General features: G+C 45.1%; 2 protein-coding genes across 4 annotated transcripts in view; one reads left to right on the top strand and one right to left on the bottom strand.

The window, feature by feature from the left end:
- LOC134294692 (zinc finger protein 782-like) overlaps window positions 1-26,215 on the top strand; it is a 121,174-nt gene extending 94,959 nt beyond the window's left edge. For all 3 annotated transcript variants that reach the window (XM_062966290.1, XM_062966291.1, XM_062966289.1), the window contains exon 2: window positions 22,709-26,215. In XM_062966290.1, coding sequence (XP_062822360.1) covers window positions 23,183-24,034 — 852 coding nt within the window. In that variant the 5' untranslated portion in view covers window positions 22,709-23,182 and the 3' untranslated portion in view covers window positions 24,035-26,215. The remainder of the gene's footprint in view (window positions 1-22,708) is intronic.
- The window catches only part of LOC134294681 (loricrin-like), a 676,447-nt gene that overhangs the window by 622,462 nt on the left and 26,009 nt on the right, over window positions 1-27,976 (bottom strand). The gene's annotated exons all lie outside the window — the stretch shown is intronic.

The following is a 27,976-nucleotide window of genomic DNA, read 5'->3' as shown; positions in this document are numbered from 1 at the left end:
CTGTCTCCTTCTTCGGGGTCCCATTCGTGAGCCAGAGCCAGGTCTTCTATTATTATTATTATTATTATTATTATTATTATTATTATTATTATTATTAATTGCCTTTGTCCTGATGTCTTGCTCCTGGGCTGCAAGCATCAGGCCTTCTGTCTCCTTCTTCGGGGTCCCATTCGTGAGCCAGAGCCAGGTCTTCTATTATTATTATTATTATTATTATTATTATTATTATTAATTGCCTTTGTCCTGATGGCTTGCTCCTGGGCTGCAAGCATCAGGCCTTCTGTCTCCTTCTTCGGGGTCCCATTCGTGAGACAGAGCCAGGTCTTCTATTATTATTATTATTATTATTATTATTATTATTATTATTATTAATTGCCTTTGTCCTGATGTCTTGCTCCTGGGCTGGAAGGATCAGGCCTTCTGTCTCCTTCTTCGGGGTCCCATTCGTGAGCCAGAGCCAGGTCTTCTACTATTATTATTATTATTATTAATTGCCTTTGTCCTGATGACTTGCTCCTGGGCTGCAAGCATCAGGCCTTCTGTCTCCTTCTTCGGGGTCCCATTCGTGAGCCAGAGCCAGGTCTTCTATTATTATTATTATTATTATTATTATTAATTGCCTTTGTCCTGATGGCTTGCTCCTGGGCTGCAAGCATCAGGCCTTCTGTCTCCTTCTTCGGGGTCCCATTCGTGAGACAGAGCCAGGTCTTCTATTATTATTATTATTATTATTATTATTATTATTATTATTATTAATTGCCTTTGTCCTGATGTCTTGCTCCTGGGCTGCAAGGATCAGGCCTTCTGTCTCCTTCTTCGGGGTCCCATTCGTGAGCCAGAGCCAGGTCTTCTACTATTATTATTATTATTATTATTATTAATTGCCTTTGTCCTGATGTCTTGCTCCTGGGCTGCAAGGATCAGGCCTTCTGTCTCCTTCTTCAGGGTCCCATTCATGAGCCAGAGCCAGGTCTTCTCTTTATCAGCTTTTCCTTCAATTTTGTCAAGGAACTTTCCATGCAATGCTTTGTTGTGCCAACTGTCAGCTCTAGTTTGTAGTGCGGTTTTCTTGTACTGGTTTTTTGTCTGCTGTGCTTTGAGGAGTTTCTGATTTTTGACTTCAATCAAAGAAGGTTCTTCACTTTGCTTTACATCTTCTGCCAGGGCATGTTCTTCTTCTTTGACGGCTTGTTTGACTTGTAAGAGTCCTCTGCCCCCTGATCTTCTAGGCAGATACAGCCGGTCAACATCACTGCGAGGGTGCAGAGAATGATGAATGGTCATGAGTTTTCTTGTTTTTCTGTCCAAATTGTCCAGTTCCATCTGTGTCCAGTTTATAATGCCAGCAGTATATCTTATGACAGGTATGACCCAGGTGTTTATGGCCTTGATGGTGTTGCCTCCATTGAGCTTGCTTTTGAGAATTTTTCTGACCCTTTGTGTATTCTTTGCTGACCACAGTTTTCACATGTTCATGCTTGATGTTGTCCAGCTGTAGTATGCCCAGATATTTATAGGCCTCTGGCTGGTGACACTTTATTGTTTGGCCATTGGGCATATTTATGCCCTCACTTTCAATGATTTTTCCTTTCTTCAATGCCATTGTTGTTGTTATTATTATTATTAAACCAGGCCTGCCTGCACAGCTGGCCATATTGGGTCTCTGTGCCAAGTCTGGTCCAGATCTGACCTCAGCTGGGTTCAGCACTTTCTGGCTGCAGGTGAACTACAACTCCCAAACCCAAGGCCCATTCCCCTCAATCCCTGCAGTATCTTCAGTTGGTCAAGGGGCTCCTCTGTGCCATGTCTTGTATAGCATTATGTTATTTAACTGTTGTAATGTTTTATTTATTGTATTATGGTGTATTGGCATTAATTGCCAGTTTTGTAAGCTGCCCTGAGTCCAACGCGTGAGAAGCGCAGGGTAGAAATAATGTAAATAAATAAAGTAAGTCCAGTCCCAGTCCATTGCCAGAGGGGGTCACAGAGTCAGTGAAGGTACTGCAAGTCCCGTCATGCGTGGCCAGTGTGGTCCAGATGTATTTTTGGTTGGGTTCACAGTACTGTCTGGATGTCGGTCAAGTACAACTCTTGTCAACCATGGAGTGAATTCTCCCCAAACTTCTCTAGTATGTTCTGTTGCTGATCAAGTCCTCTGTGAACTTTGTGCCACAGGATAGGGTAGAAAAGGGTCAAGGGAGAGGCGGTGGGCGGGGTCATGCAAATCAAGGAAGCCTGGGGTGTCCATTCTGGAGGAGAAACAACATCTAGGAGGAAATAGGCCCCGCATGAAAGCCTTGCTTCCCTTGGGTGGGGGGCAGGATGGTGTCTGTGGGGGACACGGTGTGATGAGTCATGGGCCATGTAGTCCCGTTCCTAGTGCTGTTGTGAATGATGAAGAGGAAAACTTGGGTTTTCCACCATTTCAGCCAGAAAAGGAACTATCCCAGCCAGAAATTGAGCCTTTGCACCTGCAGGAGGCTTGTCTTCCAGAAATCTGCCAAACAAGCCCTGAGTCGAGTTCTCCCCCTTTTTCGCGCCGTAATTATTATCTCCAGCAAAAAGGAGTGCAACAAGCTAATCGCAGGAGTTTGAGAATTGCAGCAAAGCATTCAGATGATTAAGCCTGCTGCCATGAGAAATTTTAGGGAGTCATACATCTGGACACAGAGATTGACTTTCGTTTCTGATTCCCCAGAGAAGTGTTCTCTGGTGGGAAAACGAGGCCTATTTAGGTTCCTTGCTCCCGAAGGAATCTTGCGGAGTCAATTCGTCAGCTACCGGAGCAGCGTGTGTGGACAGCTACTCCTGCTTTCAAGCCTTGTTCCTGTTCCAAGCCTTCGTTCTCAGCCTTGTTTTCTCCCCGGATCTTGCCTTGTTTTCCGGACCTCGCCAAGTAATTACCACGGATCTTGTTCGTGCTCCTCGTTTCCTTGTTGCCTTGAATCAAGCTTTGTGTGCCAAGAATCAAGTTATTTCCTAGCCTTGCTCAAGTTCATGGACTAAAGGACCTTGTCATCTCCCCTCACTTGCTTGGCAAGTGAGTGTTTCGGTTATTGGATTACAACTTTGGACCTTAATATTTCATATTGGACATTGCTTTTTTGGACTAATTTTGACCTTTCCTGAAAGGTCTACTTCTGGACTATTTCCTATACTTGTTTTTATTAACTTTATATATTTCCTTAATAAAGATATTAGATAGATTCTGGCCTCTGTGTATGGTTATTGGTGCTCTGCAGCCTGGGTCGTGACAGTTTGACTCCGCCACCCTAAGCACCAATTAACCTAGGCCAGAATGTCTACCGGAGCCGGACCGGGGGCCCAACCACTCAGTTACACCATCGACAAGGATGAAGTGGACCGCATCCGTGATAAGCTCAATGCGCAGGAGGGAGAAATAAGGGGATTGAAGGAACGCGGAATCCGTCTCCCGGCCCTGGCGCTGCCAACCAAGTTTACTGGAGAAGCTTCTAAGGTTCATGTTTTCCGTCGCCAATGCCAGGCTTATCTAGAGGCCTGTAATGCCGAGTTTCCCCAAGAAGACATCAAGGTGGCGTGGATCTACAGTCTCCTAGACGGGCCAGCGGCCAACTGGGCGACGGCACTGTTCGACCAAGACTCCCCACATCTAAGATCAGCGCAACAATTCTTGGATCACATTAAGGCGACTTGGGGGATTGAGGACAATTTGGAGGCAGCCGGCCACAAACTCCGGCGCCTCTCCCAAGGGGACAGACCCATGTCCCAGTACATAGCCGAGTTCCGAGTCCTGGCCCATAACACCGGATGGAACGATATAGCCCTCAGAGGACAATTTCGGGAGGGTCTCAACATCGAGATGCTGGAGGAAATCTCCAAGGTGGATCCTCCACACTCTCTTGAAGCACTCATTGATCAATGTTTACGAGCTGAAGTCATGATTGCCAACAGAAGACAATGGATCCGAGGCCAGAGCGGTAGGACCGGAGCGAGACCTCCCGCTCCCACCGGCGTCCAGCCGCGCCCAGTGTGGAGACCCCCGCCACCAGCCCCATACCCCAGAGGAAGCGAGGAGGTGCCGATGCAGTTGGGCAATGTGCGTCCCAGATTAGATGCCGCCGAGAAGGCCCGTCGCCAACGCCTAAATCTCTGTTGGTACTGCGGAAACGGGGGCCACTTTGCCAGAGAGTGTCCAGCCCAAGGGAAGCCCGCCGCTCGTCTGGCGGCGGCGTCCTCCACGGAGACGAAGACGTCTGAGGCGGCTGGCGCACAGCCGGCGGGGGAAGCCAGCGACCGGGCGTAGAGAGGCTCGCCAACCCGGTCAAAAAACCCACCCAAGAGCCGCCAACCGGGGTCCTATTTCTTCTAGTGGTCACCTTGTGGTCAGTAAAAAAGGGACCCGTCATGGTCCATGCCATGATAGACTCAGGAGCCACAAACAATTTCATTGATAGAGAGTATGCCGACTCTCTGGGATTACAATATCATGACTTCAAGAACGCCCGTGTGGTGCAAGCCATCGATGGCCGCCCCCTCAAGACAGGTCCAGTAAGCCAGTGGTCGGAACCCACCAGAATGTGGATAAGGGAACACATGGAAGAGATTTCCTTCTTTGTTACCGAGGTTCCCCACTTCCCTGTGATTTTGGGAATTCCATGGCTGACACTCCACGACCCAAGCATCTCCTGGTCCAACAGAGAACTGCAGTTTGCTTCAAAATATTGCCAAAACCATTGCCTTGTAGCCAAGGTATGCCATGCCACAGACGCTGAACCCATCATCACCTTGCCCAAGAAGTACTCAGAATATTGGGATGTATTCAATGAAAAAGAATCCGAGAGACTACCCCCACATAGACCTTATGACTGTGCCATTGACTTGGTGGAGGGGCCCCCGATTCCGCGAGGACACCTCTACTCCCTGACTGAACCAGAGCAAGAAGCTCTCAGGGAGTTCTTAGAGACAAACCTCCGCAAGGGGTTTATCAGACCCTCTCAATCCCCAGCCGCTTCCCCAGTGATGTTTGTGAAAAAGAAGTCAGGGGACCTACGCTTGGTGGTGGACTATAGAGCATTGAACAATATCACTAAACGAAACCGGTATCCCCTGCCTTTGATCTCAGACCTCTTAGACCGGCTTCGAGGGGCTAAAGTTTACACCAAACTGGATCTTCGAGGAGCTTATAATCTAGTTCGCATCAGGGAAGGGGACGAGTGGAAGACTGCCTTCCAGACAAAATTCGGTTTATTCGAAACCCTGGTTATGAATTTCGGTTTATGTGGAGCTCCCGCAACGTTCCAGCATTTTGTCAACGATATCTTTCAGGATTATCTAGATCGGTTCCTGATTATCTACCTGGATGATTTTTTGGTGTTTTCTAGATCACAATCAGAACATGAGAATCACGTCAGAATGGTGTTACAACGATTGCGGGACCACGGACTTTATGCCAAGTTGGAAAAATGCGCTTTTGATCTACAAGAGGTAGATTTCCTGGGATATCGTGTCTCGCCACTAGGGCTCACCATGGACCCGGCAAAGGTCACAGCAGTATTGGAATGGCGGGCGCCAACCAACAAGAAAGAGGTGCAACGATTCTTGGGGTTCGCGAACTAGAATCATAGAATCATAGAATAGTAGAGTTGGAAGAGACCTCAAGGGCCATCTAGTCCAACCCCCCGCTAAGAAGCAGGAAATCGCATTCAAAGCACCCCCGACAGATGGCCATCCAGCCTCTGCTTAAAAGCTTCCAAAGAAGGAGCCTCCACCACGGCCCGGGGGAGAGAGTTCCACTGCCGAACAGCCCTCACAGTGAGGAAGTTCTTCCTGATGTTCAGGTGGAATCTCCTTTCCTGCAGTTTGAAGCCATTGTTCCGTGTCCTAGTCTGCAGGGCAGCAGAAAATAAGCTTGCTCCCTCCTCCCTATGACTTCCCCTCACATATTTGTACATGGCTATCATGTCTCCTCTCAGCCTTCTCTTCTGCAGGCTAAACATGCCCAGCTCTTTAAGCCTCTCCTCATAGGGCTTGTTCTCCAGACCCTTAATCATTTTAGTTGCCCTCCTCTGGACGCTTTCCAGCTTGTCAGCATCTCCCTTCATCTGCGGTGCCCAAAACTGGACACAGTATTCCAGGTGTGGTCTGACCAAGGCAGAATAGAGGGGGAGCATGACTTCCCTGGATCTAGACGTTATTCCCCTATTGATGCAGGCCAAAATCCCATTGGCTTTTTTAGCTGCCGCATCACATTGTAGGCTCATGTTTAACTTGTTGTCCACGAGGACTCCAAGATCTTTTTCGCACACACTGCTGTCAAGCCAGGCGTCCCCCATTCTGTATCTTTGATTTCCATTTTTTCTGCCGAAGTGAAGTATCTTGCATTTGTCCCTGTTGAACTTCATTTTGTTAGTTTCGGCCCATCTCTCTAGTCTGTCAAGATCGTTTTGAATTCTGCTCCTGTCTTCTGGAGTGTTAGCTATCCCTCCGAGTTTGGTGTCATCTGCAAACTTGATGATCGTGCCTTCTAACCCTTCGTCTAAGTCGTTAATAAAGATGTTGAACAGAACCGGGCCCAGGACGGAGCCCTGCGGCACTCCACTTGTCACTTCTTTCCATGATGAAGACGACGCATTGGTGAGCACCCTTTGGGTTCGTTCGCTTAGCCAATTACAGATCCACCTAACCGTAGTTTTGTCTAGCCCACATTTTACTAGTTTGTTTGCCAGAAGGTCGTGGGGGACTTTGTCGAAGGCCTTACTGAAATCTAGATATGCTACATCCACGGCATTCCCTGTATCGACCCAACTCGTAACTCTATCGAAAAAAGAGATCAGATTAGTCTGGCATGACTTGTTTTTGGTAAATCCGTGTTGACTATTAGCAATGACCGCATTTGTTTCTAAGTGTTTGCAGACCACTTCCTTAATGATCTTTTCCAGAATCTTGCCTGGTATTGATGTGAGGCTGACCGGACGGTAATTGTTTGGGTCGTTCTTTTTTCCCTTCTTGAAGATAGGGACCACATTCGCCCTCCTCCAATCTGCTGGGACTTCTCCTGTTCTCCAAGAACTCTCGAAGATGATTGCCAGTGGTTCTGAAATAACTTCCGCTAGTTCCTTCAATACTCTTGGATGTAGCTGATCTGGCCCTGGGGACTTGAATTCGTTTAGAGTGGCCAGGTGTTCCTGGACAACTTGTTTCCCTATTTGGGGTTGGATTTCCCCCAATCCTTCGTCCATTCCATGTTGCTGAGGTTGAAGATGGCTTTCTTTTTGTGAGAAGACCGAGGCAAAGAAGGCATTAAGCAGTTCTGCCTTTTCCCTATCCCCTGTCACCATCACCCCATCTACTCCTTGCAGTGGCCCTATCGCCTCCTTTTTCTTCCTTTTTCTACCAACATAAGCAAAAAAAACCTTTTTTGTTGTTTTTTATGTCCCTGGCAAGCCTGAGCTCATTTTGCGCTTTAGCCTTGCGAACCTTTTCCCTACAGGAGTTGGCTATACGTTTGAATTCTTCTTTGGTGATTTCTCCCCTTTTCCACTTCTTGTGCATGTCACTTTTGAGCTTTAGCTCAGTTAGAAGTTCTTTGGACATCCATTCTGGCTTCTTTGCACTTGTCTTATTTTTCTTCTTTGTTGGCACTGTTTGCATTTGCGCCTTGAGTATTTCACTTTTGAAAAACTCCCATCCATCCTTAACTCCCTTGTTTTTTAATATCGGCGTCCATGGAATGCCGCTCAGTAATTCCTTCATTTTTTGGAAGTCAGCTCTCTTAAAGTCCAGAATGCGTGTTTGACTTGTCTTAGTTTCAGCATTCCTTTGTATTGCAAACTGCAGGAGCACATGGTCACTTGCCCCTAAGGATCCAACCACTTCAACTGTATTGATCAGGTCTTCCACATTTGTTAAGATTAGATCAAGAGTTGCTGATCCCCTTGTTGCCTCTTCTACCTTCTGGACCATAAAATTATCTGCAAGGCAAGTGAGGAATTTGTTGGACTTTGTACTCTTGGCTGAGTTTGTTTTCCAGCAGATATCGGGATAATTGAAATCGCCCATGACTACTATATCTCTTTTTTGTGCCTGTTTGGTCAGCTGTTGACAGAAGGCTTCATCAAGTCCTTCATCCTGACTCGGAGGTCTGTAGTAGACACCCACGACAAGATCTTTTTGAGTCCCGGTTCCCTTGATTCTTATCCAGATGCTTTCAAGCTGGTTTCCCGGATTACAGTCTTGCATTTCTTCTGCAACATAACTGTTTTTGACATATAAAGCTACTCCCCCTCCTCTCCCCTTTGTTCTATTTATGTGAAAGAGGTTATAGCCCTCAATGGTTAAATTCCAGTGATGGGAGTCATCCCCCCAGGTTTCAGTGATGCCTATGACATCGTATGTGTGGTGCTGTGCTAGGAGTTGGAGTTCGTCTTGCTTATTTCCCATGCTCTGAGCATTAGTGTAAAGACATGTAAGCCCCTGTGACCTCCCCTCGAACTGTTTATTTGGGATTATTGTGCTCTCTGTACTTGGTCCTTGCTGTGTTTGTGCAGCCCTCCGTTTAGCCTTACGGCGGTTCCCTGTGGTCGTGGGTAATATAGTGTTCGCCAGGCTGTTGTTCCCCTCCCCCAGTGGATTTAGTTTAAAGTGTGCCTGATGAGGTTTGTGAGTCTGTGTGCAAAAAGATGTTTTCCTACTTGTGTGAGATGCACCCCATCGCTTGCCAGTAGTCCATCCTCTTGGAAGAGTAGACCATGGTCAAGGAAGCCAAAATGCTCCTCTTGACACCATTTTCTGAGCCAGTTATTGACCTGTACTATTTTTCCGGCCCTTGTAGAGCCATGTCCTACAACGGGGAGGAGGGATGAAAAGATCACATGTACATTATACAGTTTTAGCTTTGTTCCCAGAGCTCGAAAATCATTTGTGATCTTTTGAAAAGTATGCCTAGCGGTGTCATTGGTACCTACATGAATCAACATAAGGTGGGGAGGGTGATGGGGCTTTAGGAGCCTGCTGAGCCTCTGAGTGATATGGTGTATTTTTGCCCCCGGGAGGCAGCATGTTTCTCGAGCCATCCCATCCGGTCTGGAAATGATGGCTTCCGTTCCTCTAAGGAGGGAGTCACCTACTACCAAGACCTGTTTCCTTTGAGGATTGACAGGGTCCCTTTTGTGCAAGACAGTGTGTATGTCCCCTGAAGAGTGTTCCTGTTGAAGTGAATCATGTAGGTGTAAAGTGTTGTCCTCCTCCTCAACATCCCCAGTGCATTCATCAATGACAATCCATTGAGATACATCCGAGAGCCCATTACTCTCCCAAGGATGTTCCTGTTGCTCCTGGTCTATGATTGGGGATGGAGCATTTGCATGATTACATAAGTGTGACTGTGGTGATGCACTGTCCCTGTCAGGGCTATCCCCTGCGCATTGATCCAGGATGGTCCACTGAGTGGTATCTAAGAAACTGTGGTCCTCCACAAGATGTGTTTCCTGATTGTATGTTAATGATGTAAGAATTTCAAATCTGTTGTGTAAATGCAGCTGAGCAGAGGAGTTCTGTGGAGGCTGCCTGGTCCTGCGTCTCCTTCTATGGGTGACCTCCTTCCAAGCCTGAGGGTTGTCTACCTTTGAGTTGATCTCCCCATAAGGTTCCTGATCATGGTCTTGGTGGTGTTGGTGTGATGCAGGCTGCTGATCTACAGCAGCGTGTTGTGCAGTGTCCAAGAAGAGCTCGAGTGCCTGAATGTCCTTAAGGGTCTTAATACGGTGCTCGAGCTGTTGGATCCTCTGCTCCATCAGAGTCATCTGTTTGCATTTGGAGCAGATGTAGTTGTCTAGTTTTTGTGTGAAAAAGCGGAACATGCGACAGCTGGTGCATGTGATGGGAATGTTTTGCTTTTGTTGCATCTCTTGGTGAGCGTGGTGGCCAAGTGGGATCTTTGTACAGTTAAGTAATATGCACGCACTTTATGTGCAGACTGCAACAAACCACGTCTTTGTGTATTTGTTTATGTTGCTTTGTTTCCTGTATGTACTGCAAAGGATAGTTAGTAAAGGTGCAAATAAAGCTTTCCCAGAAACTCAATTAACAGGGGACAATGCCTGCTGTCAATCAACTTAAGTACCTGGCTCTCTTTCAACACAACAGTCACACAACAGTTAGACTTTGACCACAGGAGCCAAGCCCAAACTCAGTTTAAAATCTTAGCCAAATCTTAGCCAAATCCTACCTGAAGCCAGGGAGCAAAAATGTCCTCCTGCTTCCTCTGCTTCTGCGAGAACCAACTGCCCTTCTGGGATCAGGCTCTGGCAGAAACTCACACTGGCAAATAAAGCTTTCCCAGAAACTCAATTAACAGGGGACAATGCCTGCTGTCAATCAACTTAAGTACCTGGCTCTCTTTCAACACAACAGTCACACAACAGTTAGACTTTGACCACAGGAGCCAAGCCCAAACTCAGTTTAAAATCTTAGCCAAATCTTAGCCAAATCCTACCTGAAGCCAGGGAGCAAAAATGTCCTCCTGCTTCCTCTGCTTCTGCGAGAACCAACTACTACCGCAAGTTCATTCCAGACTTTGCCCGCTGGTCTGACGCAATCACCAGCTGCATCCGTGGGAAACAGCCTTTCCGCTGGACAGATCAAGCAGAGAAAGGTTTCCATCAACTAAAGAAATTATTCACGTCCCAGCCAATCCTTCAGCATCCAGATCCTGAAACCCCTTTTGTCGTGCAGGCGGACGCCTCCGATGTGGCGATTGGGGCTGTACTCCTACAACCAGTGGGAGATCATCTCCATCCTTGTGCCTTTTATTCCCGTCAATTGACTGCACCAGAGAGAAATTACACTATTTGGGAAAAAGAACTTTTGGCCATAAAGGCAGCCTTTGAAACTTGGAGACATTGGTTAGAAGGGGCCAAATATCCCATTGAAGTCCATACTGATCATCGGAATCTAGAGCATCTAAGAACTGCCCGCAAGCTAAATCAGAGGCAACAACGCTGGGCTTTATTCTTTGAACGTTTTAACTTCCAAATTCATTATGTAACCCCAGCCCAGACCAAGCAAGCAGATGCCCTGTCACGGAAACCGGAATACGCTGCAGGGCGCAAGGAGACCTTTGAGTCCCAGCTGCTACAACCCGAGAACTTTGCCACGCTCACAGTGGGAAACACCAAATCCACTCCCATTGAATCAACTCCCTCTACTCCAGGGCCCCTTTGTGCTCAGGAAATCAGGGCTAGTCAGCAAGCAGATGCTTGGGCACAAGACCAACTTCGCCAAGGGCTACGTTTTCCCTTTTCGCTCAAGGATGGGCTACTTTGCTATAGAAATCATGTTTACATCCCCCCAGGACCGGGCAGGGAAAAAGCACTTCGTCTGTGTCATGACTGCAAGCCAGCAGGGCATTTCGGACTATTCAAAACCATGCATTTGATCCTAAGAGACTTCTGGTGGCCCAAGATCCGCAAGGATGTGGAGAAATATGTCAACACCTGCCCAGTATGCCAGCGCTCCAAGACAAGAAGGGAAAGACCCTCAGGGCTTCTGCATCCCCTACCTACCCCATCCCACCCATGGGAAATAATCTCTGCGGATTTTATCACTGATCTACCACCTTCCTGCGGATTCACCACGATCCTAGTGGTGGTGGACCTTTTTACCAAGTTAGCCCATTTCATTCCCTGTGATGGCCTTCCCACGGCCAAAGAGACTGCAGATCTATTCCTTCAACATGTTTTCAGATTACATGGATTGCCCAAGAGTTTGGTCACAGACCGTGGGTCCCAATTCACCTCTCGGTTCTGGAAAGCACTACAAAAACTATTGGGCATAGACTCCCGCTTATCTTCGGCTCACCATTCCCAAACGGATGGGCAAACTGAGCGCACCAATGCCACTTTGGAACAATACCTTCGCTGTTATGTGAACTACCAGCAGGACAATTGGGTTTCCCTGTTACCGCTGTCAGAGTTTGCCTACAACAATGGGGTCCAGGCTTCAACTAAAGAAACCCCGTTCTTTGCAAACTACGGCTTCCATCCACGTTTCTTTCCTCCTGTCATTGAAACCTCAGAAGTTCCCGCAGCAGAGGACTGGCTGCAGGAACTCACAGCGGTGCAACAACTTTTGCTCCAGCAACTGGACCAAGCCAAGGAGGACTATAAACGCCACGCTGACAAACATCGCCAGCCGGGCCCCGAAATCAAGGTAGGAGACCGGGTTCTTCTGTCCACTCGCTTTTTGCCCTCCCATCGCCCTTGCCGGAAATTAGATGCCCGTTTCATTGGGCCCTACCCAGTGGTGGCGCAACTTAACCCCGTGACTTTCAAACTCCAACTTCCGCGCTCTATGCGCATTCATCCAGTGTTTCATCGCTCTCTGCTCCTTCCGGCGGAAGGTGTGCGCCCTGATGCAGACCGGCCGGCCCCCACTCCTGTTTTGGTGGATGGGGAGGAGGAATTCGAGGTTCAGGACATTTTGGATTCTCGCTTTCACCGCCGCCGCCTACAATATCTCATTGACTGGGTGGGTTTTGGCCCCGAGGAACGTTCTTGGGAAGACGCTTCCACAGTCCATGCCCCCGATTTAACCCGCCGCTTCCATCTGACCTATCCCGCCAAGCCGCGGCCTCGCGCCTCGGGGAGAGAGTCCCAGTTTGAGAGGGGGCTTGAGGAGGGGGATAGTGTGATGACTCATGGGCCATGTAGTCCCGTTCCTAGTGCTGTTGTGAATGATGAAGAGGAAAACTTGGGTTTTCCACCATTTCAGCCAGAAAAGGAACTATCCCAGCCAGAAATTGAGCCTTTGCACCTGCAGGAGGCTTGTCTTCCAGAAATCTGCCAAACAAGCCCTGAGTCGAGTTCTCCCCCTTTTTCGCGCCGTAATTATTATCTCCAGCAAAAAGGAGTGCAACAAGCTAATCGCAGGAGTTTGAGAATTGCAGCAAAGCATTCAGATGATTAAGCCTGCTGCCATGAGAAATTTTAGGGAGTCATACATCTGGACACAGAGATTGACTTTCGTTTCTGATTCCCCAGAGAAGTGTTCTCTGGTGGGAAAACGAGGCCTATTTAGGTTCCTTGCTCCCGAAGGAATCTTGCGGAGTCAATTCGTCAGCTACCGGAGCAGCGTGTGTGGACAGCTACTCCTGCTTTCAAGCCTTGTTCCTGTTCCAAGCCTTCGTTCTCAGCCTTGTTTTCTCCCCGGATCTTGCCTTGTTTTCCGGACCTCGCCAAGTAATTACCACGGATCTTGTTCGTGCTCCTCGTTTCCTTGTTGCCTTGAATCAAGCTTTGTGTGCCAAGAATCAAGTTATTTCCTAGCCTTGCTCAAGTTCATGGACTAAAGGACCTTGTCATCTCCCCTCACTTGCTTGGCAAGTGAGTGTTTCGGTTATTGGATTACAACTTTGGACCTTAATATTTCATATTGGACATTGCTTTTTTGGACTAATTTTGACCTTTCCTGAAAGGTCTACTTCTGGACTATTTCCTATACTTGTTTTTATTAACTTTATATATTTCCTTAATAAAGATATTAGATAGATTCTGGCCTCTGTGTATGGTTATTGGTGCTCTGCAGCCTGGGTCGTGACACACGGGCAGGGTTTTCGCTGCATGTTCATGGCACTCGCTATAACCCGTAAAGTCAGGTGAGGAAGTGACGTGGTGGCTCCACTGCATTGGGAACTATAATCTGTTTGTGGAGGCCGGAGGGAGGCTGTCTTTGTGAGCAGACACTTGTGCCACATACACACAAACAGATTTTCAATTTTATTATCTGTATAGATAGATAGATAGATAGATAGATAGATAGATAGATAGATAGATAGATAGATAGATAGATAGATAGAGGAAGAAGATATGCACAATATAAAGGTACAACTTGTCTCTATCCTGAATAAATGTCCGTATTCATATAGGTTTTAAATGGGAGACTTCAATCTCCTCAAAATAAACACAATACAGTAGAGTCTCATTTATCCAAGCCTTGCTTATCCAAGCCTCTGGATTATCCAAGCCATTTTTGTAGTCAATGTTTTCAATATATCGTGATATTTTGGTGCTAAATTCATAAATACAGTAATTACAACATAACATTACTGCGTATTGAACTACTTTTTCTGTCAAATTGGTTGTATAACATGATGTTTTGGTGCTTAATTTGTAAAATCATAACCTAATTTGATGTTTAATAGGCTTTTCCTTAATCCCTCCTTATTATCCAAGATATTCACTTATCCAAGCTTCTGCTGGCCCGTTTAGCTTGGATAAGTGAGACTCTACTGTAGTCCAATAATACAATTCTTTATTGATTAGTCACTTTTGACCATATCAAAACATGAAAAACATACAATTCGTACACACTTACATACAATAAAACCATGTAAAGATACAAAACATCCCGACCTGCGGCCTAATAACCCGCTCCTAGACAAATACAGAGTAAAAAGGTTAAAATTAGTAATTTCCTAAGGTAAGGTTTGAACGAGGACAGGGGTAAGTAAAACAAGTGTCTTGTCCATAGAAAATTTTAAGTTTGGATTTTGTTAATGGCAATAATGTATCAGCTCTCAGCTGCCATCTTCTCACGAATGGCCAGCGCTTTTTGCGTAAAAGGGGTCAGTTTTCAAGTGGGGTTTTTATCTGAACCCTGTAGAAGGATGTACAATTCCTCCTTATTCTCTGAGTGAGTCTGATTCTCCAGCAGAGGGTCTAAATAGAGAGATCGAATCCTGGTGTAGTAGGGGCATTTTAAGAAAAAATGTTCAGAGTCCTCCACTTCTGCATCTCCCTCACGACACCCACAGGTTCTCTTCGTATAGGGGATATTCTGATCTCTACCTAGCTTGGAGAATAGTCCAATATATGATGATTTAAAAGTCACTTCTACATATCCTGAAGGACCATCTGTGGCATCTGAGTTTGTAGTGGTGTCAGAGATTGTGGTGGTGTCACATCCGAGTTTGTGGTGGTGTTCTGCACGGTGACCAGGGCACAACAAGGTATCCCAGGTGTATTCCTTGTTTCGGTGTTTGGAACACCTTCTTCAGGTGATTGATTCTTCTCAGTGCCTTTAAATATAACTTAGTGTTCCAGTATGGGATAAGTTTCTGGCACTATACTTCCATGTGTAAAAAAGAACAACAACATACATAAAATAGATATGCTACTGTAGTAACATTAAATCAATGCATAACCTTATACACAATAATCACAGTAATGTTCTCTTGACTTACATTTCATTAGGCAATCACTGGCTTTGCTGCAGGATATTCTATAACGAACAATTGCTCATAATCCTCGTAGTCCTTAAATACATGTTGCAAGTAGCAAGTGAAATCGAGTTTGCCGTTCAGGGCCTGTCTGCCAAGTGTGGTCCAGATCTGACCTCAGCTGGGTTCACTGCTTTCTGGCTGCAGGTGAACTATAACTCCCAAAACCAAGGCCCATTCCCACTGACCCCTGCAGTATCTTCAGTTGGTCAAGGGGCTTCTTTGTGGCAAGTTTAGTTGAAGTCGGTTGTTGGTGGGGGTCACGGTATCAGTGAAGGTACCGCAAATCCCATCATCCGTGGCAAGTGTGGTCCAGATCCATCATTAGTTGAGTTGGCAGTGCTGTCTGGGTGATGGTCAAGTACAACTCCTATAAATTATGGTGTAAATTCTCCCCAAACATCTTGTTCCTCTGTTTGTGCCATAGGAAAGGGTTGAGGGAGAGGCAGTGGGCGGGGTCATGCAAAGTAAGGAACCCTGGGATGTCCATTCTGGAGGAGAAACAGAACATCTAGGGTGAAATGGTCCCCACACGAAAGCCTTCCTTCCCTTGGGTGGGGGGCAGGATGGTGTCTGTGGGGGACACGGGCAGGGTCTGGGCTGCGTGTTCGTGGCACTCGCTGTAACCTGCGTGTCAGTGGGGGAGGGCCGGGGTGTCTCCTGCTCAGTGGGAACTAGAGCTCTTTCTGGAGGCCGGAGGGAGGCTGTCTGTGTAAGTGGATACCTCAGCTACATATACACTCACACATTTCCCCCTTTTAGTACCTGTATAGATCTCTCTCTCTCTCTCTCTCTCTCTCTCTCTCTCTCTCTTTGGGGGGGAGGGGCTGGGCGTAATGGAGGGCTCCCAAGGCAGGCCTCAGCCATCCTCCCTGTTGACACCTCTCCTTAATTCTGGCCAATTGGCTCTCTGGTCTGTGGAGGTCCTTTGGGGCCCTGGTCCTGCCGTCTTTCTTTCTTTTTTTCCTTCGGGGCTACAGGCCACCCCTCCCCTCCCAATATTTCTGTATTTATCGTGTCAGAAGCGAACCGAGGGTACAAGTGGTCATGTATTTAAAAACACAAAGTAAACAAAACCTTGGCCTTCTACTAAATGTCCTTTGACCAGAACCTGGCCCCTGGGAGTGAGTGCCTCTGGAGTGGCTGTGAGAAGGCCCTCCCTTGTGCATGTGGTGGGGCTCAGGCCGCATTGGAGTCCGTGGCCGGTGGTTTTCTCTCCTCCACATTCGCATGTCATGGACTCCACTATGAGGCCCCATTTCTGAAGGTTGGCTCTGCGTCTCATGGTGCCAGAGCGCAGTCTGTTCAGTGCCTTCTGAGTCTCTCCGTCTTGTGTGTGCCCAGGGGGAGTCTCCCATTCGGTATCAGCCATGGTTTTAGCCTGCCACTTTTGGACTCTTGCTTGCTGAGGTGTTCCTGCGAGTATCTCTGTAGATCTTAGGAAGCTATTTCTTCATTTAAGGCATACTGACTGATATCTGGCAGGTGCAGAAGTGGAGGACTCAGAACACTTTTTCTTAAAATGCTCCTATTACAACAGGATTCGATCTTTCTATTTAGAGCAGGGGTCCCCAAACTAAGGCCCGGGGGCCGAATGCGGCCCTCCAAGGTCATTTACCTGGCCCCCGCCCTCAGTTTTATAATATACTAGCTGTGCCCGGCCACGCGTTGCTGTGGCGAAGAATGGTGGTATGGGAAATAAAGTATTGAGGAATTGGTGGTAGTTAAGGTAAAGGGTAAACGTTTTCCCCTGACGTTAAGTCCAGTCATGTCTGATTCTGGGGGTTGGTGCTCATCTCCATTTCTAAGCCGAAGAGCCGGCATTGTCCGTAGACTCCTCCAAGGTCATGTGGGATGACTACATGGAGCGGCGTTACCTTCCCACCGGAGCAGTACCTATTGATGCACTCACATTTACATGTTTTTGAACTTCTGGGTTGGCAGAAGCTGGGGCTAACAGTGGGGGCTCTGTCAGTTCCCCCAATTCAAACCTGCGGCCTTTCGGTCCAGAAGTTCAGCAGCTCAGCGCTTTAACATGCTGTGCCATCAGGGGACATTATTTCCTAAAGGTTGTGAATATACAATATTTCTGATTGGTTTTTTTTTGTCTGTTGGAGGCAAGTATGAATGCTGCAATTAGGAAAAATGATTAGGATGTAATGGCCTTGCAGATTTAAAGCCTAGCTGTTTCCTCCCTGAGTGATTTTTTTGTTGGGAGGTGTTAGCTGGCCCTGATTGTTTCCTGTCTGGAATTACCTTGTTTTCAGAGTGGTGTTGTTTGCGATATTTTATATGCTTCTACTGTCTGTGGCCCTGAGAAAACAGAGGATTGGCCAGACTTTGATGATGGGAATCCTTTGTTGGGAGGTGTTAGCTGGCCCTGATTGTTTTCTGTGTGGAATTCCCCTATTTTCAGAGTGTTGTTCTTTATTTAGTGTTCTGATTTTAGAGATTGTATTGTTCTGTTTTATTATACCACATTAATTTTTATATATTCTGATTTTAGTGTTTTTGAATACTTGGAGCCAGATTGTATTCATTTTCACGGTTGACCGTAACACAATAATAATAATAATAATAATAATAATAATAATAATAATAATAGTAAGGATAGTAATGATAGTAATAATAATGACTTTGGTAATACATAGTGCTTCACTGCCTTCTCAGCTTCCTTTCTGGAAGAATCCTTTCTTGGGAGGTGTTAGCTGGCCCTGATTGTTTCCTTTGTGGAATTTCCAATTTCCTTGCTTTATTTACTTTCTTTATTTCTTTATTTCTTTATTACTGTCCTGGTTTTAGAGATTATATTGTTCTGCATTATTCTATCCTAGAAATTATTTCATATCAAAGTAGAATCTCACTTATCCAACATTCGATTATACAATGTTCTGGATTATCCAACACAGTCTGCCTTTTCATAATCAATGTTTTTGTAGTCAATGTTTCAAATTCATTGTGATATTTTACTGGTAAATTTGTAAATACAGTACAGTAGAGTCTCACTTATCCAACATAAGTGGGCTGGCAAAATGTTGGATAACCGAATATGTTGGATAATAAGGAGGCATTAAGGAAAAGCCTATTAAATATCAAATTAGGTTATGATTTTACAAATGAAACACCAAAACATCATGTTAGACAACAAATTTGGCAGAAAAAGTAGTTCAATACGCAGTAATGCTATGTAGTAATTACTGTATTTATGAATTTAGCAATATATCATGATATATTGAAAACATTGACTACAAAAATGCGTTGGATAATCCAGAACGTTGGATAAGCGAGTGTTGGATAAGTGAGACTCTACTGTAATTACTACATAGCATTACTGCGCATGGAACTACCTTTTCTGTCAAATTTGTTGTATAATATGATGTTTTGATGCTTAATTTGTATAACGATTACCTAATTTGATGTTTAATCAGCTTTTCCTGAATCCCTTCTTATTATCCAATATATTTACTTATCCTGCCGGCCTGATTATGTTGGATAAGTGAGAGTCTACTGTATATTGATCATCTTATATTATCTGCTTAGAACTGGATTATATGAGGCCCCTTCTTCACAGTTGTATAAAATGCACACTGAAGTGGATTATATGGCAGTGTGGAGTCAAGATAATCCAGTGCAAAGCAGATAATATAAGATTATAAATGGGTTATATAGCTGTGTGGAAGGGCCTTGAGTCTACACTGCCATATAATCCAGTGCAAATTAGATAATCTGTGGAAGAAGCCTAAGTGAGGCCTAAATTTGCCTGTCCCCTAACTGAAACCTGGCTGTCCCTTGGCTGGTTGCTAGGCAACCAAGTGGGCAGAGATTAGCCCTCTAAACTGGCAGCAATTGGATAAAAACAATTATTGCTCTCCCTCTAATTAGGACTTTATTTTTCTTTTCTTTTTGTTGTATCAACCTAGAGGCGTGGATGATGGGTTGTATTGTCAAATTTCGAGGTTGGGGGGCCTGTAGTTTTGTTGTTTTGTCCACTGCCCTGATGCCATCACTCTTTTATATATATAGATTTTTATATCAGTTTTAATAATATAATATATTTCATATACATATAATATTGATTAAAATATTATAATGTTATACAATATAATACTAATAATAATACCATATAATAATATTAATTATATGTTATATATTACATATAGTATTACAGTATAGTGGTATAGTTCAATATAGTAATGTATAATGCTAATATTGTGCTATGCTAATAATATAATATATTGTATGTACATACAGCTGCTCTGAATCCCCTTCAGGGTAAGAAGGGTGGGATATAAATGTAGTAAATAAATGTAGTAAGTAAATAATTAATTTTAGACTTAGGCTCACCCAAATTCTGAAATGACTTGAAGGCACACAACAACAACAACAACAACAACAACAACAACAACAACAACAACAACAATCCTAATTAACTTGACTATCTCATTGGCCAGTAGCAGGCCCACACTTTCCATTGAAATCCTGATCGGTTTATGTTGGTTAAGATTGTTTTCATTTTTAAATATTGTATTGTTCTTTCATTGTTGTTGTTGTTTTGCACTACAAATAAGACATGTGCAGTGTGCATAGGAATTTGTTCGTATTTTTTTTCAAATGATAATTCGGCCCCTCCATAGTCTGAAGGATTGTAGACCGGCCCTTTGCTTTAAAAGTTTGAGGACCCCTGATTTAGAGCCTCTGCTGGAGAACCATACTCATTTAGAGAATAAGGAGAAACTGCACATCCTTCTACAGGGTTCAGATAAAAACTCTATTTTAAAACTGACCCTTTTTACACAAAAAGCGCTGGCCATCCGTGAGAAGATGGAATCAGACAGCTGTGATATTATTGCCAATAACAAAATCCAAATTTAGAATTTACTATGGACAAGCCACTAGTTTTACTTACCCTTGCTCCCGCTTAAAGCTTACCTTAATTTTAATTTTAATCTTTTTATTCTGTATTTGCACAACTACCTAGGAGTGGGTTGGTAGGCTAGTAGGCCCGGATGCTTTTTTTTTACATGGTTTTACTGCATGTATGGGTAAGTGTGTACATTTTGTATGTTTCACATGTTTTGATATGGTCAAAATTGACTAATCAATAAAGAGTTGTTGTTGTTGTTGTTGACTGATATCTGAACAGAGGATGGGCCAGAGATGTCACTGCCTTGGTCCTTTCATTATTGGCTGCTACTTCCCAGCAGATGTTTATTTATTTCGTGCACATCAAACAAGTCCAAAAGTGATAAAATAACGGAATCACTAACAGATAGTTTTAGACCAAAAGCGAGCAACAGCGACTGCATTGTCGATAGCTTTAAACAACTTCTTCTCCATACATGAGGCAGGGCATTGTGGGCAAGCATACGTATGCGGAGTTGTTTGTTCTGCTCCACAGTCACACAAGGGGGAGGATTCCTCCAGGTAGTACCACCTTGCCAGGTTGTCTTTTGATCTGCCCACTCCGCTTCTGAGTCTGTTCAGGGACTTCCAAGATGCCCATTCTTGGTTTGGCCCTGGAGGAAGGAAGACCCTCGTGGGGGGCCATCCAGTTGGGATTGCCTGGGTTAGCTGCCCAGAGGGACACCCTTGCTGTTGCTGGAGGAACATCGAGAGGAGTGGTGGTTCTCATGAAGCCCTTCCTTGACTTGCGTCTACTGGGAGGAGGCTGATAGTCATGCAGAGGGTGGCTTTCACAATGTTCGACCTTATTTCTCTCACCATTAGCAGCAACTTCCCGTCGCACGTCAGGAGGGGCAATGCCAGCTAACTTGTAGAGTTTATCATCAGGTGTAGGTTTAAGGCCTCCTGTGATGATTCTGCATGTTTCGTTCAGTGCTATGTCCACCTGCTTCGCATGGCCAGACTTGTGCCAGACAGGACAGGCGTACTCAGCAGTTGAGAAAGACAAGGCCAGGGCTGATGTTCTTATTAATTGTGGGTCTGCTCCCCATGCACTGTCAGTAAGTTTCCGCAGGATGTTGTTGCGTGCAGCTACTTTGTGCTTGGTGTTCATGCAGTGTTTCCTATATGTTAGTGTTCGATCTAAGGTGACACCAAGGTATTTAGGATGGAAACAGTGTCTGAGTTCTTGGCCTTCCCAAGTAACTTTCAGTCTCCTGTTGGCTTCACGGTTACGTAGGTGGAAAGCACACACTTGTGTCTTGGCAGGATTAGGCTTCAGGTGGTTCTCTTTTTAGTAGCTGGAGAGATCTTTCAAGGCAGTAGTGAGTTGGCTTTCAACTGTTTCAAAATCTTTCGCTTGTGTTGTTAGGCCCAGGTCATCAGCATATATAAAACTCTTTGTGAGTGGTGGTAGTGGCTGATTGTTCCTGAAGATGTTAAATAATGTCGGTGCAAGAATGCTGCCTTGGGGCAAACCATTCTGTTGCCTCCTCCATCTACTTTTCTGGCCCTGAAACTCCGAGCTGGGGCAAGGGAAAGGCCTGTGCAATACAGCTAAGAGGGCAGGGCTGATGGCAAAGCAGATGATAAGTTAAGGCTGGAAGGGCCAATCAGATTAGTACAGTACAAATCCAGGGCAGGGACAATAGTAAAGTGCAAGGGCCGAGAATTAAGTTATGGCTAGAGAGATCCAGTCATTTAGTGAACTGAATCAATCAAAGGCACATTGGAACAAACAAGATTTTAGGTCTTTACAAAAAGTGGGCAGGGTGGGTGCAAGTCCCAGGAATGTGGGCTGGGCAGGAGAGGGTTCAAAGGTCTTTCCGCATGGAAACCCCTTTTCTCTCCTTCCTTCCTTCCCTCCCTCTCAGGCTGCCCTACTCCCTCCTCTCTCTTCTCCTCCTCCTCCTACTCCTTTGGGCTGGGATCACAGGGGTGGGAGGGCCAGAAGCTTCCTTGAGGAAACAAGGCTGCAATTGAGGGAGGGCAAGCTCATGCTTCACCACTGGCAGATGCGCTGAGGGAGAAGCACCCGGCTCCTCCTCCTTGTCAATCTCAACGTGGCTTTGAATTAGCCAGTTAGGAATGCAGGTCCTTGTTAGTTTGGAAGATTCATTTGGGAAATGTGGCCGGAGTGACCCTTTGAGATGCTGTGGAAGCAGAGTCGGGAGTCCCTGTGGCATGAGAGATAATGACGTAATCAATAAAGAAATCCTTGTTCCTTTGAGCATTTAGCACAATGCTGGTAATTCACGGAAACCCATGATCCAGAATATGTTACACCCTTGAATGTTGGAAGGAGTTCTGCCTGCCTTGTGTTCCTTTAACCACGTTTGGATTTGACCCAATGAAATTAGTGTGGTCCTCCAATATGGGAAAAGGGTTCAGTTCCTTCCTTCCGTGATTCCTTCCTTCTCTTATCCTCTCCTTCTGTGTTTCCTCCCTTCCTTCCACCTTTCCTTTCTTCTTTCCTTTTTCGCTTTGTTTACCTTGAGCCAGAGGTATGCGGCTTCATGTCTAACCTTTTGCTTCTTCTTTCTTGACCAGGACATGAGAGTTCTCTGGAGCCACCCCTGCCGTGATGGGAAACGAACCAGCTTCTAGTAGATATTAAGGAATTTGGAAACCAAAGTGCAGTAAGGAAACCAGTCCCCTAGGAAAAAGGATTCCTCTCAAGGGTCTGATCTTGCTGAATTCCTACATTCACTTTGGATTATAGAGTAGAACCATAGAGTCGGAAGAGACTGCGTGAGGCACCCAGTCCAGGCCTCTGCCGTGCAGGAAAAGCGCAAAGTACCCCTGACAGATGAGCATCTAGCGTCTGTTTAAAAGATTCCAAAGGAGCCTCCACTACATTTTGAGGCAGAGAGTTCCACTGCTGAACAACTCGTACAGTCAGGAAGTTCTTAATGTTCAGGAGGAATCTACTTTCCTGTAATTTGAACCCAGTGCTGTGAGTAACCAGAAAGGGAAAAACAAGAGTCAAGTGTCCATATTGCAATTAAATGTACATAACACGACATGGAGGAGAAAGCATATAAATGTATCGAATGTGGAAAGAGCTTTAGTCAGCATGGAAAGCTGAAGAGACATCAAAGGACTCACACTGGGGAGAAACCCTATAACTGCCTGGAGTGTGGACAGAGCTTCACTGAGAATGGACACTTACAAAGACATCAAAGGACTCACACTGGGGAGAAACCCTATAACTGCCTGGAGTGTGGAAAAAGCTTTGCTCATAATTCAACCCTCCATGCACATCAAAGGACTCACACTGGGGAGAAACCCTATATATGCCTGGAGTGTGGACAGAGATTTCCTCAGAATGGAGGCTTACAAATACATCAAAGGACTCACAGTGGGGAGAAACCCTTTAAATGCCTGGAGTGTGGACAGAGCTTTTCTGCTAGTTCAACTCTACGTAAACATCAAAGGACACACACTGGGGAGAAACCCTATAACTGCCTGGAGTGTGAACAGAGCTTTGCTGATAGTTCAGCTCTACGTCAACATCAAAGTACTCACACTGGGGGGAAACCCTATAAATGCCTGGAGTGTGGACATACCTTCAGTCATAGTGGATATCTACGTAAAAGGACTCACACTGGGGAGAAAACTTATATGTGCCTGGAGTGTGGACAGAGCTTTGTTCATAGTTCAAGCCTACGTAAACATCAAAGGACTCACACTGGGGAGAAACCCTTTAAATGCCTGGAGTGTGGACAGAGCTTCGCTGATAGTTCAACTCTACGTAAACATCAAAGGACTCACACTGGGGAGAAACCCTATACATGCCGGGAGTGTGGAAAGAGCTTTACTTGTAGTTCAGGTCTACGTTTACATCAAAGAACTCACACTGGGGGGGAACCATAGAAATGCATGGAGTATGGACACAGCTTTTCACAGAATAACATTATGCATAGACATCATAGAATTCAGCCTGGAGAGAATGGTGTTAATTGACACCAGAGTGTCATTCTAACAAGTAGAAATGCAACTCTTGGAAATTTTGGAAATGCAAGCTCAAAGTTGGGACATTTCATCACATGTGGTGAATTGTAGAAAGATTGAACTAAAAATACAGTGTTCCCTCACTAATCCCCGGGTTTGGGTTCCAGAACCACCCGCAATAAGTGAAAATCCGCAAAGTAGGGATGCTATATATTTCTACATTATTTTAGTAGTTATACACTATTTTAAGTCTTTATCAAGAAATCATGTGTTGATAAATCGCCTCCTTCTCCTCTTGTTGCCGCTTGGGCTCCTTTTCTCTCCCTTTGGCTTCTCCTTCCTCCCTTCCTTAGGCTGTACATTGTAATTTTTTTATTATTTATAGTAGTCTTTTAGAGTTCATTGAAAAACTGCAAAACAGCGAATCCGCAAAGAGCGAAGTAGTGAGAGAACTCTGTATGTTCCATTCTGGAAGTAATTATATTATCTAAATGGAGTAGAATAATGAGAGATAAAAATTAACAGAATGAGGCCTTTAGGCATTTATCCCTGTCTGTTTGTTAGTTCAGTTGTGTGTCTATGAAGGTAACTGTTTCGCGGGTCTGTTTGTTTCTGATTTAGTTTTGTATCTCATGTAGTAGTTAGTTTCATGTGTAGTTGAAGCATTATATACAATTTCTGCCTTTTTTGTAATGTTGCTTTTAATCTCTCTTTTTTATTTTATTTTTTTTTGCCACAAAGAGGAGGGGGATTTATAAGGGACAAAACTGCTGAAACTGTCAACTTGTTTTGTTCTGAACCCAAAGGTTTCCTGTTCTTTGGATGCCGAGTGTTCAGGGAAGAGTGAGGTCTGTGAGATCAGTGAGTAGAAAATAAGACACAATTTAGATAATCGTTTGTGACACAACAACAACCCTTGTAGTAGTCAGTGGGATATTCTGTTTGCCTTCTTTAATGTCAAATAAGATATTGTGCTCAGATATAAAGATTTATAAAGGAAACACCACAATGGATATAAAACAATGGGAAGCGCGGGCAGCAGATTATGTGTGCTCACCACACCTCACACAGATAGGACCACGTGTGCTATAAACATGGAAGATGTGATACATTCACACAAGATACAGGAATGGGATGTGTTTGTGTTACTCCTGCTCAGCTAATGTTATGGTCTGATGGAAATATAATAGAACCCGATAAACAAACATTCGGTTGAAATGTAAATGTAACATAACTTTTGTTCAAGATGATGAAACTGGGAATTTGGTGTAAGTGGTGGAGAATGGAGACAGTGAAATAGACTTGAAGTTTAAAAAGTTATCCATAACTATAAGATAAGGAATTAATTGGGAAAAATTAAATATACTAGTAAAAACAAATCAGCAGGTGAAGAAACATTTGGAGAGTTATGAGGAAAGAAGTAAGAAAGGTTTTGTTAGGATCCAAGAGGTTGGTGGAGAACGTCAGAGCGTGGCCGCAGAAGGAAGCAGCCCGACAGAACGTCACTGGTGTGATGAAATCAACGGATATTCACCCAAAGCGGCAGCAGCATGTTTACATCTATTGATGCACCCAATAGTAAGGTGAGGGCTACAAGGAGTGACTGATCGATTTTCTGTATTTGAAAACAAATTGCAATACTTAGAAACGCAATTGTGAACTGTGGTGTATGTTGACTCTATTGAGAGGGTTGATGGGCCAAAGTGCCTGCATTTCTATTCTATTTCTATTCTATTTCTGATTGCTTTTAATTATGCATTATTAAGGTCTCTGCTTCAACTTATTCTATTAAAGATGCAACCTGCCTTCTTCCAGAGGAGAGGCAAGTGTCCGTATGTCGCCACTATGTTTCCGGAACATCTTGTGGTCGGCCGATGTGGTTAATGTGGTTAAGCTACTTACTGGAACATAAGTGAACAACATGTTTTTCTACAAATGTTGTTTATGATAAAGGAAGCACGCTTGCAACACTCTGTACTGTTCCAAAGAAATGAGGAACATGAGGATATATTGAGCTTCATTTCAAATGTTCTTCATGGCGGTCACCTTTGATTTGTCCATCCGTCTATACTGCAGTATAATAAAGGTACTTGTTTTAAACTCTGTTGGGCTCAGATTGGATCCATAGCGCTTCGGCAAAGTTCCCGGTATTTAAATCTATGTGAGCGGTTCGCTTTTCCGCTAAATATAACTATATTAAACTGATTATATACATAGAATTGACACTGAATCAGACATGTGATACAATAAAGTAGTATTGATGTATCAAGGGCGTGTGTTTGTGTGGGTGCTTGTGAAGAAAGAAGAAACGGGCCTCAAAAGAAAACGGAGTTCACGCAAAGCGTGACATGGGACGGACGTGGGCGGTGAAGAGTGAGGCTTGTCAGCTCCAACGGGATGGGAGGAAGGGGCTGCCGCAGAAAGGCCGGGGGAGATGGCCTGAGGAGACGGAGTGGCCGCTGGAAGGCCGGAGCTAGCCTCTTGCCCCCCGGGGCTGGTGTGACCCACTTGGTTGTGGGTGGGGGGAGCTGCATTCAAGGCAGTGTGAGATCCTGCCCCCTCTCCTCCTTCGGAGCCTGCTTCTTCCCCCAAAATGCCTGCGAGTTGGTCCTCTCTCTCTCCTTCCTCCAGGCTGGTGCAGGCAGAAGCTACAGAGAGTAAGGGATTTAGAGCAAATTGTAAGGCTTGTCAGCTCCAACTGTGTTGGTGTGGGTTAGTCTTCTTTGAAAGAGAGCCCAGGCACACAAGGGCTGGAGATACCATACGGCTTTAATGTTCAGAATACAAGAGTCTGCTCCACTGCCCGTGTATATAGGCCTAGCTACAGTATCATCAGGAGCCTCCGGTGGCTCAGTGTGCTAAAGCGCTGAGCGGCTGAACTTGCAGACCGAAAGGTCCCAGGTTCAAATCCAGGGAGCGGAGTGAGCATCCGCTGTTAGCTCCAGCTTCTGCCAACCTAGCAGTTCGAAAACATGCAAATGTGAGTAGATCAATAGGTACCGCTCCGGCGGGAAAGTAGCAGCGTTCCATGAAGTCATGCCGGCCACATGACCTTGGAGGTATCTACAGACAATGCCGGCTCTTCAGCTTAGAAATGGAGATGAGCACCAACCCCCAGAGTCGGACACAACTGGACTTAACGTCTGGGGAAACCTTGACCTTTACCGTACCATCAATCACTCTAGAGTCCCTTTCCCCCCACCTCAGGGCAATTGGGTTTTATGGCTGGTTCATGTGTCCTGTCCTCCCTTTTGGCCCATGGCCATGTGCTCTCCGTCAGTGCTCTGTGTCCGGAGATGGCATGAGATGGGGATCATGGCATCAGATTCTGATGAGCTGAGTTGAGTTCATTTGAGTCAAGTTGGGTTCACTTGACTTGAGTTGGGTTCCATTGAGTTGTCCAAGATTTGAGTTGTATTCATTTGGGTTCCATTGAGTTGAGCACTCCTTAATAATTAATTAAATAATAATTAAAATACCATTATAAGCCAGCCAAGCTTTGGAAGGCGCGCACGTTACATGTAATATTTCTAATAATATTGCAGTATAGTACAACATAAGAATAGATAATGCTGATATTGTGCTATGCTAATAATATATTGTACTGTATGTACATATCATTTGTAAGCCGCCTGGCTTGCTCTGTTTAAAGGCCTCCACCATTGATGGGTCTCCACCATCACTGGACCTACACCATGTCTGAGTCTCCACCAATTCCCACTGGAGCATCGAAGCACATCAACATACATGGGAGTCACTCTAGACCAGGGGTCCTCAAACTTTTAAAGCAGAGGGCCGGTCCACAATCCTTCAGACTGGAGGGGGCCGAATTATCATTTGGAGGAAAAAAAAACGAACAAATTC

Source organism: Anolis carolinensis, unplaced genomic scaffold (genome assembly GCF_035594765.1).
Source record: "Anolis carolinensis isolate JA03-04 unplaced genomic scaffold, rAnoCar3.1.pri scaffold_18, whole genome shotgun sequence".
Taxonomy (NCBI): domain Eukaryota; kingdom Metazoa; phylum Chordata; class Lepidosauria; order Squamata; family Dactyloidae; genus Anolis; species Anolis carolinensis.
Note: the sequence above shows the minus strand (reverse complement) of the source record. Positions and strands in the feature narration are given on the sequence as shown.